The sequence below is a fragment of the Rattus norvegicus genome, chromosome 2 (assembly GCF_021556685.1).
Source record: "Rattus norvegicus strain SHRSP/BbbUtx chromosome 2, alternate assembly SHRSP_T2T, whole genome shotgun sequence".
NCBI classification, from domain to species: domain Eukaryota; kingdom Metazoa; phylum Chordata; class Mammalia; order Rodentia; family Muridae; genus Rattus; species Rattus norvegicus.
The window spans coordinates 9,357,065-9,369,980 of NC_141535.1; the positions used below are offsets into that span (position 1 = coordinate 9,357,065).

The 12,916-nt window shown below is 36.0% G+C and overlaps 1 protein-coding gene across 35 annotated transcripts in view; it reads left to right on the forward strand.

Moving 5' to 3' along the window:
• Arb2a (ARB2 cotranscriptional regulator A) overlaps positions 1-12,916 on the forward strand; it is a 464,299-nt gene that overhangs the window by 40,337 nt on the left and 411,046 nt on the right. For all 35 annotated transcript variants that reach the window (NM_001439487.1, NM_001439488.1, NM_001439490.1 and 32 more), the window contains 2 exon segments: positions 6,118-6,219; positions 8,020-8,120. In NM_001439487.1, the coding sequence (NP_001426416.1) occupies positions 6,118-6,219; positions 8,020-8,120 (203 nt within the window).

Below are 12,916 nucleotides of genomic sequence, written 5' to 3' on the forward strand. Positions count from 1 at the left end.
CACATTGGTAAATTAATTGGCATAACGTTCGTAACATGTGTCCCCGGGAAGTAGTAGTTTGCTTGTTTGTTTTTCTTCTGATACTCTCTTTAGTGGTTTATAGTATTTATAATTATATTTGTTTTGAGAAGCCTCAGGTTTTTACTAAATTTTCTTTTTTGTTTTTGTTTTTGTTTTTGTTTTTATGTTTCGGGGATTATTATTCTACCTTTCTCACTTAAATTTACTTTTGTCTCATGTTTCTTCAGATGCTTAGGTAATGTCTTATTTACATTTACATTTGCTATGAAGACATGACCAAGACAACTTGTAGAGTAAAACATTTAATTTGGGCCTCATGGCTCTAGACAATTTAGGTCTAATATCATTATCACAGGATCATGGCAACCGGCAGGCGTGGTGCTGAAGTGTGGGTGTGTATAGCCAAATCTGGAAGCAAGAGTCAGAGATTAATTGGGAGGAGTGCTAGGTTTCGAAGCCTTACAGCCCACACCCAGATGGTACAGCGTCTCCAGCAAGGCCACAGCTTCTCCAGCACGGCGTTTGGCTCCATGTTCCATATCCTAGTACTGTTATTCCTTAAATACAACAAAGTTGACTTTAGGCTACGTTTTGGGTTCATTATTGCTGTGAAGAGACACTATGACCACATCATCCGTTATAAAGGAAAACATGTAGTTGGGGCAGGCTTGTAGTTTCAGAGGTTTATTCCATTATAGTCATGGTGGGGAACAGGGTGGTACACAGGCAGACATGGTGCTGGAGATAGCTGGAGAGTTCTAAATCTGGGTCTACAGGTGGGAGGAAGAGAACCACTATGCTTGCCTTGAGCTTTTGAAACTTTAAAGTCCCTGCCCAGTGACACACATTCTCCAATATGGCCACACCTACTCCAGCAAGACCATATGTCCTGTACTTTCAAATAATGCCATTCCTTATGATCTTATGGGGGCATTTTAATTCAAACTACAAGAGGCTGACAAAGTCATATCTGCTAAGAAGATTAGTTCAAAACTTTTCAGTTTAGCCTCTGGTAGATTCTTAGGACAAAGACAAAGCAGCTACGTTTTTTGCCAAAATATCACAAGCATAGTGTCTAAGCCTAGCTGCTAATATTGTTCCCCTCTGACAACTCTTTTGAGCTGGACTTCCATAGCCTCCATTGTTCTCAGCACTATTGCCTTCTGAGCTCCTGCTGGAATGACCCTTGAAGCCTAATTTACAATGTTCAACCTTTTTTTTTTTTTAGTTCATAGTCCCAAAGTTTCCCACACTCATCCAAAAATAAACCTAATAGTGTCAGATCTGTCACAGTAATAGCCAACTTCTTAGTACTAAGTTCTGTCTTAGTTATTTTTCTTTTTGAAAGCATTAATGTTGTTGAGAATATAATTCATTTGCATTATTCTCTTCCAATTCCTCACTCAAACCCCTGTCATATACTTCACCCTGTTCTTTTACATATTCATGAGATCTTTTTCATTAATTGTTATTATATGTATGTGTGTGTATGTATATGTGCACACACACACTCACTCACACACACATATCCTGTTCAGTTCATATACTGTTACTTGTATGTATGATTTCAAGGCTTCCCTTGGCATTTTGTTACTTTTCTATTGCTATGACAAAAGAACCTGACCCTTGCAGCTTATAGAAGAAATATTTGGGGATCAAGGCTTCATGGGTTGGAGTCCATAACTGTTATGGTAGGGTTGAATGACAAAAGCAGGCAGGCATGACAGTAGAGAAGTAACTGAGAGCTTAGATCTGGATCTGCAAGCACAAGATAGAAAGAGCTACCTGGGAAGGGTGTTGGCCTTTGAAACCTTAAAGCCTACTTCCAGTGATACATCTTTTCCAGCAAGACCACACCTTCTAATCCTTCCCAAACAATTCCTCCAGTTGAGGACTGAGTATTAAAACATGCAAACCTGTTCAGGCCTTTCTTGTTCAAGCGACTGTAGGCAATTTATTGAAGACCTCTTACTTTGGAAGACAGGTAGTATGTGACTTATTGCACTCTGAATTCTTCAGCTTTATGATTATGCAAAAGCAGTATGCATTTATAGAAATTTCACCCAGAAATTTGAATATTGATTATTTCTCCAGCTAGTTGTAATATATATTATGTTAATAACTGTCATTTATTGCTTAGGGTTTTTGAGAGAGACTCTGAGAGTAAAGAGAGCTTTCTTGTTCCAAATTGTAGTATGTTTATTTCAGAGTGCTTCAAAACTTCCTGTTTCTGAGAGGTTAACACACTCAGTTATTTGAAAGCAAAAGTATGGTACACACCAGCACCATGTGGCATACATTATGGTAATATGTCGTGATTCCAGGGGGCAGTATGGAGCTCCTTTCCAGTAAGCTTGTGAATAACTAAACAACCAGTGCTGTGCAGTATACTCTGTTGCTGAGCTATGATGATTAAAGATTTGGTACAGTAGCAGTTTATTGGGATGGACTTCATTGTACATTAAGGAGCATCTATATAAGGATTTAATGTAATTTTTTTTCTGTAAATTTTGCTTGTGCTAAATTCCATAAGTTCTAGACCAGGGCACTGCTTCTGAGATATAGACCAGTCTCATGAATCCCACAAATTCTTATGTATCACTCTTCATTTCTATTTAGTATTTTGCAAAAATTTGTGTGATTTACATTTTTGATACTAAGATTGCTTTTAAAAAGTAGCATTCTTTTTAATAATTGAATTTGGGTTTGTATTAGTCAGGATTTTCTAGAGTAATAGAAATGATAGAATGAATTTATATCTTTCATTTATTTATCTATGTATTTACCTCTCATCATGATCATCTATTATCTATCATTTGTCTATCTCTCTGTCTGTCTGCCTGTCTGTCTGCCCTCCCCCCTCTCTCATTGGAAGATTATTATCATGACTTATAGGCGGTGGTCCTGCTAGTTCAACAATGGCTGTCTCCCAACAGAAAACTCAATAATCCATTAGTTATTTAATTCATGAGACTGGTGATCTCACTTGGTCTTCAGTATACACCAGAATTTTGAAGAAGTTGCCAGTGAAGGAATGATGTTGTTAGTAAGAGCAAGGGCAAGCAACAGAGTAAAAATCTTCCTTCTTTCATGTATAGGCTGACACCAGAATGTATAGCCCAGATTAAAGGTGGGTCTTCTTATTCAAAAGATCTGGATTAAAGTTTTGTCTTCCCACTTCAGATGATTTAATTAAAAAAAATTCCTCATAGGGTTTTTGTTAATTTAGATGTAGTAGAGTTGACAGGGTAGGTTCAGAGATGATTTAGTGAGCAGAGTTGCTTATGTACAGGCCTGATTGTTTGGATCCCATTGGAGTCAGGAGAGAAGCACTCCAGAGGAGTTGCCCTTTGAGCTCGCAAGCTGTCTGTGATGGTGTGCTCTTTCATTCCTCCTGCCTTCTTTCAGTTTCTCCCTTTTTGTGTTCTCTCTATTTCCTCTGTCTCCATCTACTAAGTAAGATAAAATTAATAAAATAACAAGTGTTTATTTGTTTGTTTTTGAGAAAGAGTCTGTCTGTGAAGAGTTGTTGGCTTAGAACTTACTGTATAAACCTGTGAACTCACAAAGATTCCCTTGCCTCTGCTTCTGTAGTGTTAGGATTAAAGAAGTGCACTACCATATCCAGCTCACAGTAGAATATTTTTGTAAGATATTCCCTTCATTGAATTTTACATTACTTTTATTTGTGGTTAAAGACTTGATTTATATGATTTCAGCCCTTAAACTTCACTGGTACTTATTTTATGACCAAGAATATCAGCTATGGTATTTATTGTTGTAAATGCTTCCTGTGTCCTTTCTAGAAGTATTAAATTGCCTATAGTTTTTTTGTCAATGAGATTTCCCTTTTCTGTATTAGTATGCCTATTAATAATATCACTGTTTAGGTCTTGTTTATTGAGGTATCATGGGTGACCTTCTTATGTCATTTCTAGAAGACAGTGTTACAGCAGTCTTTCTGGTCCTCTGGCTCTTAGAATCTTTTTGCCCCTCTTTCTGGATGTTCCCTGTGCCTTAGGCACAGGAGTTGTGTTATAGGGTCTGTACAGTGAAGCTGGACTCCACATGATCTGATGATCTCTGCATTTTGGCCTATTATGGCTTTCTGATGAGGAGTGGGGACTATACCTATCTGTGGGTATAAGGACAAGATTTAGAATGCAGTTGGGAATTATTGCTGGTCTCGTAAAATGGTGGTAGTAGGTTCTTGTCTAAGATCCAGACCTTATTAGTCCCAACTAGTTGGCTAAGTTACCAGTGACTGCTGACAATATTTCCCAGAGATGAATGGCTATCTAATGTAAATGGTTGCCATGAAATCATATACACACATGTAACATTAAGTGGCTCAGCAGGTTGCATTTATATATGTACAACAATGATAAAAAAGAGGGGGGATGAGGGAGTGACATGGAAAGGGTTAGAGGGAGGCGACATAGAAGGGGTTGGAGGGAGGATATAGAAAGGTGGAAATGATGTAATTATATTGTAATTTAAAATGTAATAAAAATAAATGTTGAATACCAGAAGCATAAAATGATGTTAAATGGCTATTTAGTGGGTTATGTAAATATAAATTAGTTTGAATTGATCTGTTTCCTGTGTTCTTTCTCTATAAATTAATATGGATAGGTGTTGTAATGTCCAACTTTAATTATGGTCTACTTTTTAGCTATGGTCTTTATGATTTTCTTCAGCGTCTCCCCTGGTACAGACACATTTAAGATTGTTATACTCTACTGGAGATTTACCTTCATCAGTATGACATACATGTCTCTAACACCTTACAATTTTGGAATAGTTATGGAAAGGGAGAAAGTGATGTCAACTTCTACACTGAAGAATAACCAGTAATGTATGCCAGTATGGAAGAATGACCAGTGATGTGGGCCAGTGTTTCTTACTTTGGAAGATAGAGCATGACTCCTTTGCTTTCACCTAAAACTTGGTGGGACTCAGTCACTTCTGAGTGTATGCCATATAAAGGGAAATGCTGATGCTTTAGTGGAGCTGCCTGCCAGACACCATCTCAGCCAGCTGTTGAAGGGTTGTGTCATCAGTGATGTTCTGTGCATGTTACATTCTACTTGAAATGTGGTAATAAGGACTGTAGTCATCTCCGATATCCCTTCAGAAGATTATGGCACCGGAGCAGGCAGGCAGACATGATCCTTTCAGAGAAAATAGTAGATATACCCAAATCAAAGGTAGTTCTGATAAAATATTTGAATAGTTTTGTGCAGGGTCTTAAGCTAACAAATACATTGTGGTGATGCAATTTGGTAATATTAGGGGAAATTGGGCTAAGGGACCTAGGCACTTTGTACCATCTTTCAGCTTTTCTATCACTATATAATTATTCATGAAACAAAGTTTAACATTTTCCTTATTTAAGAAGCAGCTTACTGGCCTACTGTTGTTATTTCATTTTAAGAGAAAGTTTTCCTATGTTGTCTTGGCTGGCCTGGAACCCACTAGGTAGACCAGGCTAGCCTTAAACTACTTAGTGCCTTCCTAGTGCTGGGATTAAAACTTGGCTATCCTTTCTTGATATGTGCCATTCAGTATTCTGAGAAGTAGAAACTGTTTTAGTATCAACCAGACATTTCTAGTCAACATGTCTCATTTTAATAGTTCACATAAAATGGATTAATATGCAATAATATCATACTGCTGTGTTTACAATGAGTTTTTGTTTTTACAAACTATAACTCATTTATGTGTAAAATTTAGTGGTCTTTGAAGTGTCTTATTAATATCTAAAGCTTTGAAACCATAGATTAAAGTTAATGAGGTAGAAACAAATAGCTGATTTGAAAGAGAAGGTTGATCATTTAAGTAGGTTATTTTGAGAATCCAAGTTGTGATTGTTTCGGGGATTATGATTTGGAAAGGACTTATGTTAATGCTGTCTTAGATCAAACTACTCAGTTAAAAACAGAAGTTTTGGAACTTAAATTTTAATTCCATTATCAGTTAAAGTAACAGATGAAATTCATCTATTAGATTAAAAGAATAAAGTCTCCTCTTGTATTAACTATGAAGAATGATCCTGAGTCAGTTTCATATCAATCCATATGACTTTTTTTCTAGATTTGCTGTCTAGGATCGATTTGAATGAACTCATGAAAAAGGACGAACCACCTTTTGATTTTCCAGATACACTGGAAGGCTTTGAATATGCTTTTAATGAAAGTAAGTGGCTACATTAGACACCTATATGAGTATGTGTAGTTTAATGAAAGTAAGTGGATGTATTAGACATACATATGAGTATGTGTAGCTTGATTATCAGGACTCATAGAATTGTAAGAAATGCATTAACTACTCTCATAAGTCTTAACTAGAATATTTTGTAGTGATTTTGAGAGATAATGACTTTTCTTTGCCTAGTGAAATCCTTCACGCAAATGAAAGAATCAAGGATCAATTTTCTATAGTTGTCAAGTCACATAAACTGAAGGACATGAATTTGAACATTCTACTCCAATCTACCTGGAGACTCCTAATTAAATTATATAGAAAGATATATTCTTTAAGGTGCTATTTAAATGAGGTGACTGGCTGTCCCATTATTTTTTAGGGACCTTTCTGATTAAAACTTTTTAAGGTTTGGAATAAGATAATCTTTTTACTGGAGTTGTGGAAAAAGGCCTACCTCCTGCATACATTATTATATTCGAAGGCTGTTGCTGTTATGGGCAGGTAGCATGATGTCATCATTTACTTCTGTTGCTTTATAGCTACTGAATTGGTGATCGCTCATCACTGTGTGAGTCCCCCTTCCATGTCACATATAGGTATAATTAAACACTCAGTGATTTTATAGAGAAGATAGTAGAAACTTTGGTCGTTTTCAGATATTATTTTTAAAAACAATATTATATGATAAAACATGTTTAAATAGTAATATTTTGTTGTCTTTTCAGGAGAAAGTGTTAAAGCAATTGACTGTGTCCTGTTTTTTTTTTTTTTTTCTGATTACTAGAATCTTCCTGGCGAAAGAAACAGGGCAGATGGTCTATCTTTTCTCATTGTAAATCGGCTGATAATTAAACCTTTTGTAAATAGAAACTAATGTTTGCCATGAGAAGAGTCTTTTATGGGATACTGTGATTTAGATGGTTGTTAATGGTAAATAAACTTACTTTTTGTTATATGAGGCACGTTTCCATGAAGAATAGCACACAGGCCTATAATTCACTATCATGTAAAGTGGGAATATTATGACCAAATGTTTACTGGTATGTGAGGAGCCCCACATGCCTTATTTGGACTTTCCTTGCTCTGGGTCAGATAATCTGATTTAGTAAGTTGGAAATATGGAAAGGGGGATAGCTAGGATATCTTGGTATTGATTTCAGCTTGAATACCAGGTCTTGAAATTGTTAGTAAAGCTCATTAATACTTGTCCGTGAACCCCTGTGTTGTGAATGAGTTGATTGGATGGTTTAAACTGGTGTTAAACTCCTCCTGTTGAGGTGTCAATGTTAGCTCAGGCAGAAAATGTTATCAAAGTTCTGAACTCCATTCTTCCCTCTAGGTAGCCCCACAGTGTGTTCTTATGTTGCCACATCATTCTTGACCCCATTGTCTGTATACATCATGGTGGCAGCTTTACATTGCTGACTCTCATTGATTCTTGTCTAATGCTTTGAAAAATTGCTTAGAGTTTCAACATTTATGGTCTCCCGGTCCTTCAATCTTCACTCCTGGGACCTTTCATGGCATTATCTGGTAGGAGTTCTTTTTCCTACTGGCCTTTGAGTGGTTTCAGTTTACTTTAAAATATTGATATGAACATCAAGTCTAGCTTATAAATTCCTAGGGACCAGACTTATATACTTAATAGGTTTGTTGATATTTGAAGACAAAGTATCAGGAAAAAAGCAAATACTTAAGAAAGTTATAATTTTATAAGACATTATTTATTAGAACATCCATATTATGAAAAATCTATCCTAAATCATTGGAATGTTGCTTGTTGTCTTGTAGAGGGGCAGTTAAGACACATAAAAACTGGAGAACCATTTGTTTTTAACTACCGAGAAGACTTACACAGGTGGAACCAGAAAAGATATGAAGCTCTGGGTGAGGTATGTCAGTATACTGTTTTCTTTTCTCTGAAATGCTTACAAAACTCAGAGTACTTCATTTTCAAAAGTTTCTTTAAGAATATTTTAAATTAAAATATAATCATATAATTTTCTCTCTTTCCCTCTCTACAACTTTTCTCATGTATTCCTCCCTTGTTGTTTCTCAAATTCATGGCTTCTGTTTCTTCAATTGTTGTTATGTATACATGCAAATATGTAATAGAGGCTAGCCTGTAACATTTTGTATATCAATGTTTACTTAAGTTATTGCTTCATACATCAATAGATCACTTGGTGTCACATACCAATCCATTGTCGTTCCTACTATGTTGACTTAAAGCAGACATAACTCATTAACATAAAATTTAGAAATTGTGGAATGGGAAAGGGAAAGTTTTTTCATTATGAGGTTCGTTCTATAACACCTTGCCTTTCGGTTTTATGTTTAGAATGGTTTTTTCTTCATAGTGTGCTACATAAGATCACTACCTGAGTTCCATTTTATGTATTTGAGTAATGAATTGTATGAGGTCTAATTATGTATCAGCAGTTTCACAGGCGTTGCTATAGTGAATGAGTTTATTTGCAGTAATTGTAGAATCAAATGTATTTATAGACCTATCTTTCACTAATTGATTCCCATTTTTGAACCAGGATTTCATATCCAGTGTAATCAACATACTGTTGTTTTCCATTCACACCTTGTTCTTATTTCTTAAGTTGTTTTGAAAAGTTCGTCTTCCCTTACCATAAGACCCCATTGTTGATATAGGATGTTGTCCACCATATTCTGTAGAGCCTCTCTTTCATTTGTTATTTCATCTGATTCTTCTTGTCTTCCTATCTTGTCCTATATAAAAGTAACCTAAGGTGACTTTACAATGAATGATGTTTAGTACGATTTAAATTAAAATAAAAGTAGAGAAAGAACCATCAAGATAGTTGTGCTGGTAACATGCTTCCTATGAATCTAACTCCCTAGTGGGAGGAGATAGCTAACTCTAACAAGTTCCTTCTCTTACTGTACTTACTACTCATCAGCTTACTTAGTTCACTTATTTCATTATTTATTTAAAGATGTATTTGTTTTAATTACATGTGTATGGGTGTTTTGCCTATGTGAATACATGTGTACCATGTGCATGCAAAGACTAGATGACTTTGGATCCTTTTGGAGGATCCTTTGCAAACAGTTGCTAGGTACCATGTGAGTGCAAATGCTACAAACCATCTCTCCAACCCCTATATTTATTTTGTGTGTATTTTAAACATTTTACACAAATTGTGTTTTCATATTTATTGATGAATAATTTAGTATTATGCAAATACATATATTTAGTATAATTTGCAGTGTATGAATTTTATGAAATTTCTGTTAAGAATTTAATACAAAAGATTAGATTTTCTATTAGAGAAATGAGGTTAATTTTTTTTGCAATTTCTAAAGCTAAAATTAAAAATGTATTTGTTTTAGTTCCTATTAAATAATCCCATTCAAAAGTATCTGTTGCCAGAGTTTATTTGAAACAAAAAAATGATTTACCTTCACATTCATGGGCAAGCTTCAGACGTTATCATGATAATTTAGAAGGGGAAGTTATTGTGTAAGTGCGGACAAGTCAAGTAAAATTTTTGTGTAACTTAAATAGTTAGTTCCTTATGTTGGCCAGACTCTGCAGTTCCATGAAGACCATCAGTGCAGAGCATCTTAGCCAGAGCTGGGTAGCAGAGGTCTGGCAGTCCTCTCACCTCAGCAGTGGATGTGCGGAGTGTAAGAGCTACTATACTCCCAGTGTTGCCTTTGGTAAGGTTGATGTTTTAAGGAAACCAATTTTTCCAACAATCTAAAAGAAATCTCTTATAGTTTTGATTCTTTCGTTACTGAATCTTCCCCAGATTTATCTTCAGTTGTGAGTTCATAGATATGTGCTTTCAGTTATGTCACTTCTCTTAAGGATATTATCACACCTGTTCCTGAAATTCTATCATTTCTATAGAAATCAAACTTATTATGTAGGTAAAATAAACTGAGAGATCAGTTCGTTTTCTGAACATAGTGCCACAATATACAAAAGAATACTTGATATTCACAGTCACATAGTTGTCAAACAAATGCTCGTGCTAGTATGTATGTATGCTTATGCTATGCACAATATGGCTTGAACAATATATAGCCCTCACTAAGTTTTTTTTAAAGACTGTGGGCAGTTGAATCTTACAGAGGTTTTTAATACTGAAGTATATATAATGAGCAGCTTAAATTCAGTTATTATTTTCAGTGCTCAAATATTTGAATATAAACTCCATAAGTGTATAAATTCCATAATATGAATTTTTAATGTTCTGAGCAATCAGTAGGTTCCTTGCTATCAGTTTATATTCTTTAAGTTTGTCATGCACTTTTTGGAACTTGGAAGAAAAAGAAACTATATTATTTAAGGATATTTTGAAATTACCTTTGAACTTTACTTATTAGAGTAGTTTAATTCCATACTGTTTTTTGTCTGCTTTCTCCTTATGATCACTGATATCAAATTTAATGCTTTGGCCCAGAAGTGATGAAGTTTCCTCTGACTGCACCTCACTCTAACATTCATTCGTTCAAGTGGAATGCTGTATCTGCAATGACATTAGTAAATAGACATTTTACAATAAAAAATTTGCCCTGAAATAGTTTTCTATTTCTTAAAAGCAATCCACCATTGGCATAAGAAGAGATATGTAGAGCAATTAAATTGGTGACAAAGTCCAGAAATAGAGGAGAAGTCCAAGTACTGTTGGAGATATCATTTCTATGTTGCAGTCATAAAGCACTAGAAGAAAATACCACCTTGCTTCAGTAGATAGTCATCCATAGAATTTATAACCTGACTCTTTATTATAATGTACACTGAGTGAATTTCACATGAATTAAAAACCTAGATAAAATGTAGCAGGTCCATAGCACTGATAATCGTCTTGAAACAGCATCCTAGAAATGATGTGACTTAAAATATTCTTTCCTTTAAAGCTGTGGTCCTCATCCTGTGGCTCATGACCCCTTTGTGACAGGAGTTGTGTACCAGACATTTATATTAAGATTCATAACAGTAGCAAAATTACAGTTGTAAAGTAGCAATGAGAATAGTTTTATGCTTAGGGGTCATCACACCATGAGGAACTGTATTAAAAGGGCATGGCATTGGGAAAGTTGAAAACTACTGCTTTAAAGCAACCCGAGTTCATTAAGGAAATGGCTAATTCTAGCTTGAAGCAAGAAATGAGTGTTGCCACCTTAGAATCTTTTGTTAATCAGATAGCAAGAAAGCTTCAAGAGTGCTTGTTCTTTTAAAGCCTTAGAAGAATAAGATAAAGTAAAAAATAACAATAAAATAAAAGCCAACATAGGAAAAAGAAAAAAAAATTAGTCCCAAAGCCCATTATCCCACATGCCCTCAAACTCAGCAGTGGATAAAGGTCATGAATAAACAGTTCATAGAGAGAGATAGGAAAATAATTTTAAACATGTGACGTTACATTTAGCCTGACTTACAATTTTGATAAGACTTTATAGAAGCAGGTTTTTCATATATTGTTGGCAGGAATATAGATGAGTAAGTCCCAGTAGAGTGTTAATTGCTCATATCTTACAAGAACTAGTACATGGGCATTCTCCCTTTGGTATGAGAACAGGGAAAATAAACAGACTCGTCATGTTTTTATTTCTTTTCTTTTTTTTTTTTTATTAACTTGAGTATTTCTTATATACATTTCGAGTGTTATTCCCTTTCCCGGTTTCCGGGCAAACATCCCCCTAATCCCTCCCCCTGCCCTTCATTATGGGTGTTCCCCTCCCCATCCTCCCCCCATTGCCACCCTCCCCCCAACAATCTAGTTCACTGGGGGTTCAGTCTTAGCAGGACCCAGGGCTTCCCCTTCCACTGGTGCTCTCACTAGGATATTCATTGCTACCTATGAGGTCAGAGTCCAGGGTCAGTCCATGTATAGTCTTTAGGTAGTGGCTTAGTCCCTGGAAGCTCTGGTTGCTTGGCATTGTTGTTCATGAGGGGTCTCGAGCTCCTTCAAGCTCTTCCAGTTCTTTCTCTGATTCCTTCAACAGGGGTCCTATTCTCAATTCAGTGGTTTGCTGCTGGCATTCGCCTCTGTATTTGCTGTATTCTGGCTGTGTCTCTCAGGAGAGATCTACATCCGGCTCCTGTCGGCCTGCACTTCTTTGCTTCATCCATCTTGTCTAATTGGGTGGCTGTATATGTATGGGCCACATGTGGGGCAGGCTCTGAATGGGTGTTCCTTCTGTGTCTGTTTTAATCTTTGCCTCTCTATTCCCTGCCAAGGGTATTCTTGTTCCCCTTTTAAAGAAGGAGTGAAGCATTCACATTTTGACCATCCCTCTTGAGTTTCATGTGTTCTAGGCATCTAGGGTAATTCAAGCATTTGGGCTAATAGCCACTTATCAATGAGTGCATACCATGTGTGTTTTTCTGTGATTGGGTTACCTCACTCAGGATGATATTTTCCAGTTCCAACCATTTGCCTACGAATTTCATAAAGTCGTTGTTTTTGATAGCTGAGTAATATTCCATTGTGTAGATGTACCACATTTTCTATATCCATTCCTCTGTTGAAGGGCATCTGGGTTCTTTCCAGCTTCTGGTTATTATAAATAAGGCTGCGATGAACATAGTGGAGCACGTGTCTTTTTTATATGTTGGGGCATCTTTTGGGTGTAGCCCAAGAGAGGTATAGCTGGATCCTCAGACAGTTCAATGTCCAATTTTCTGAGGAACCTCCAGACT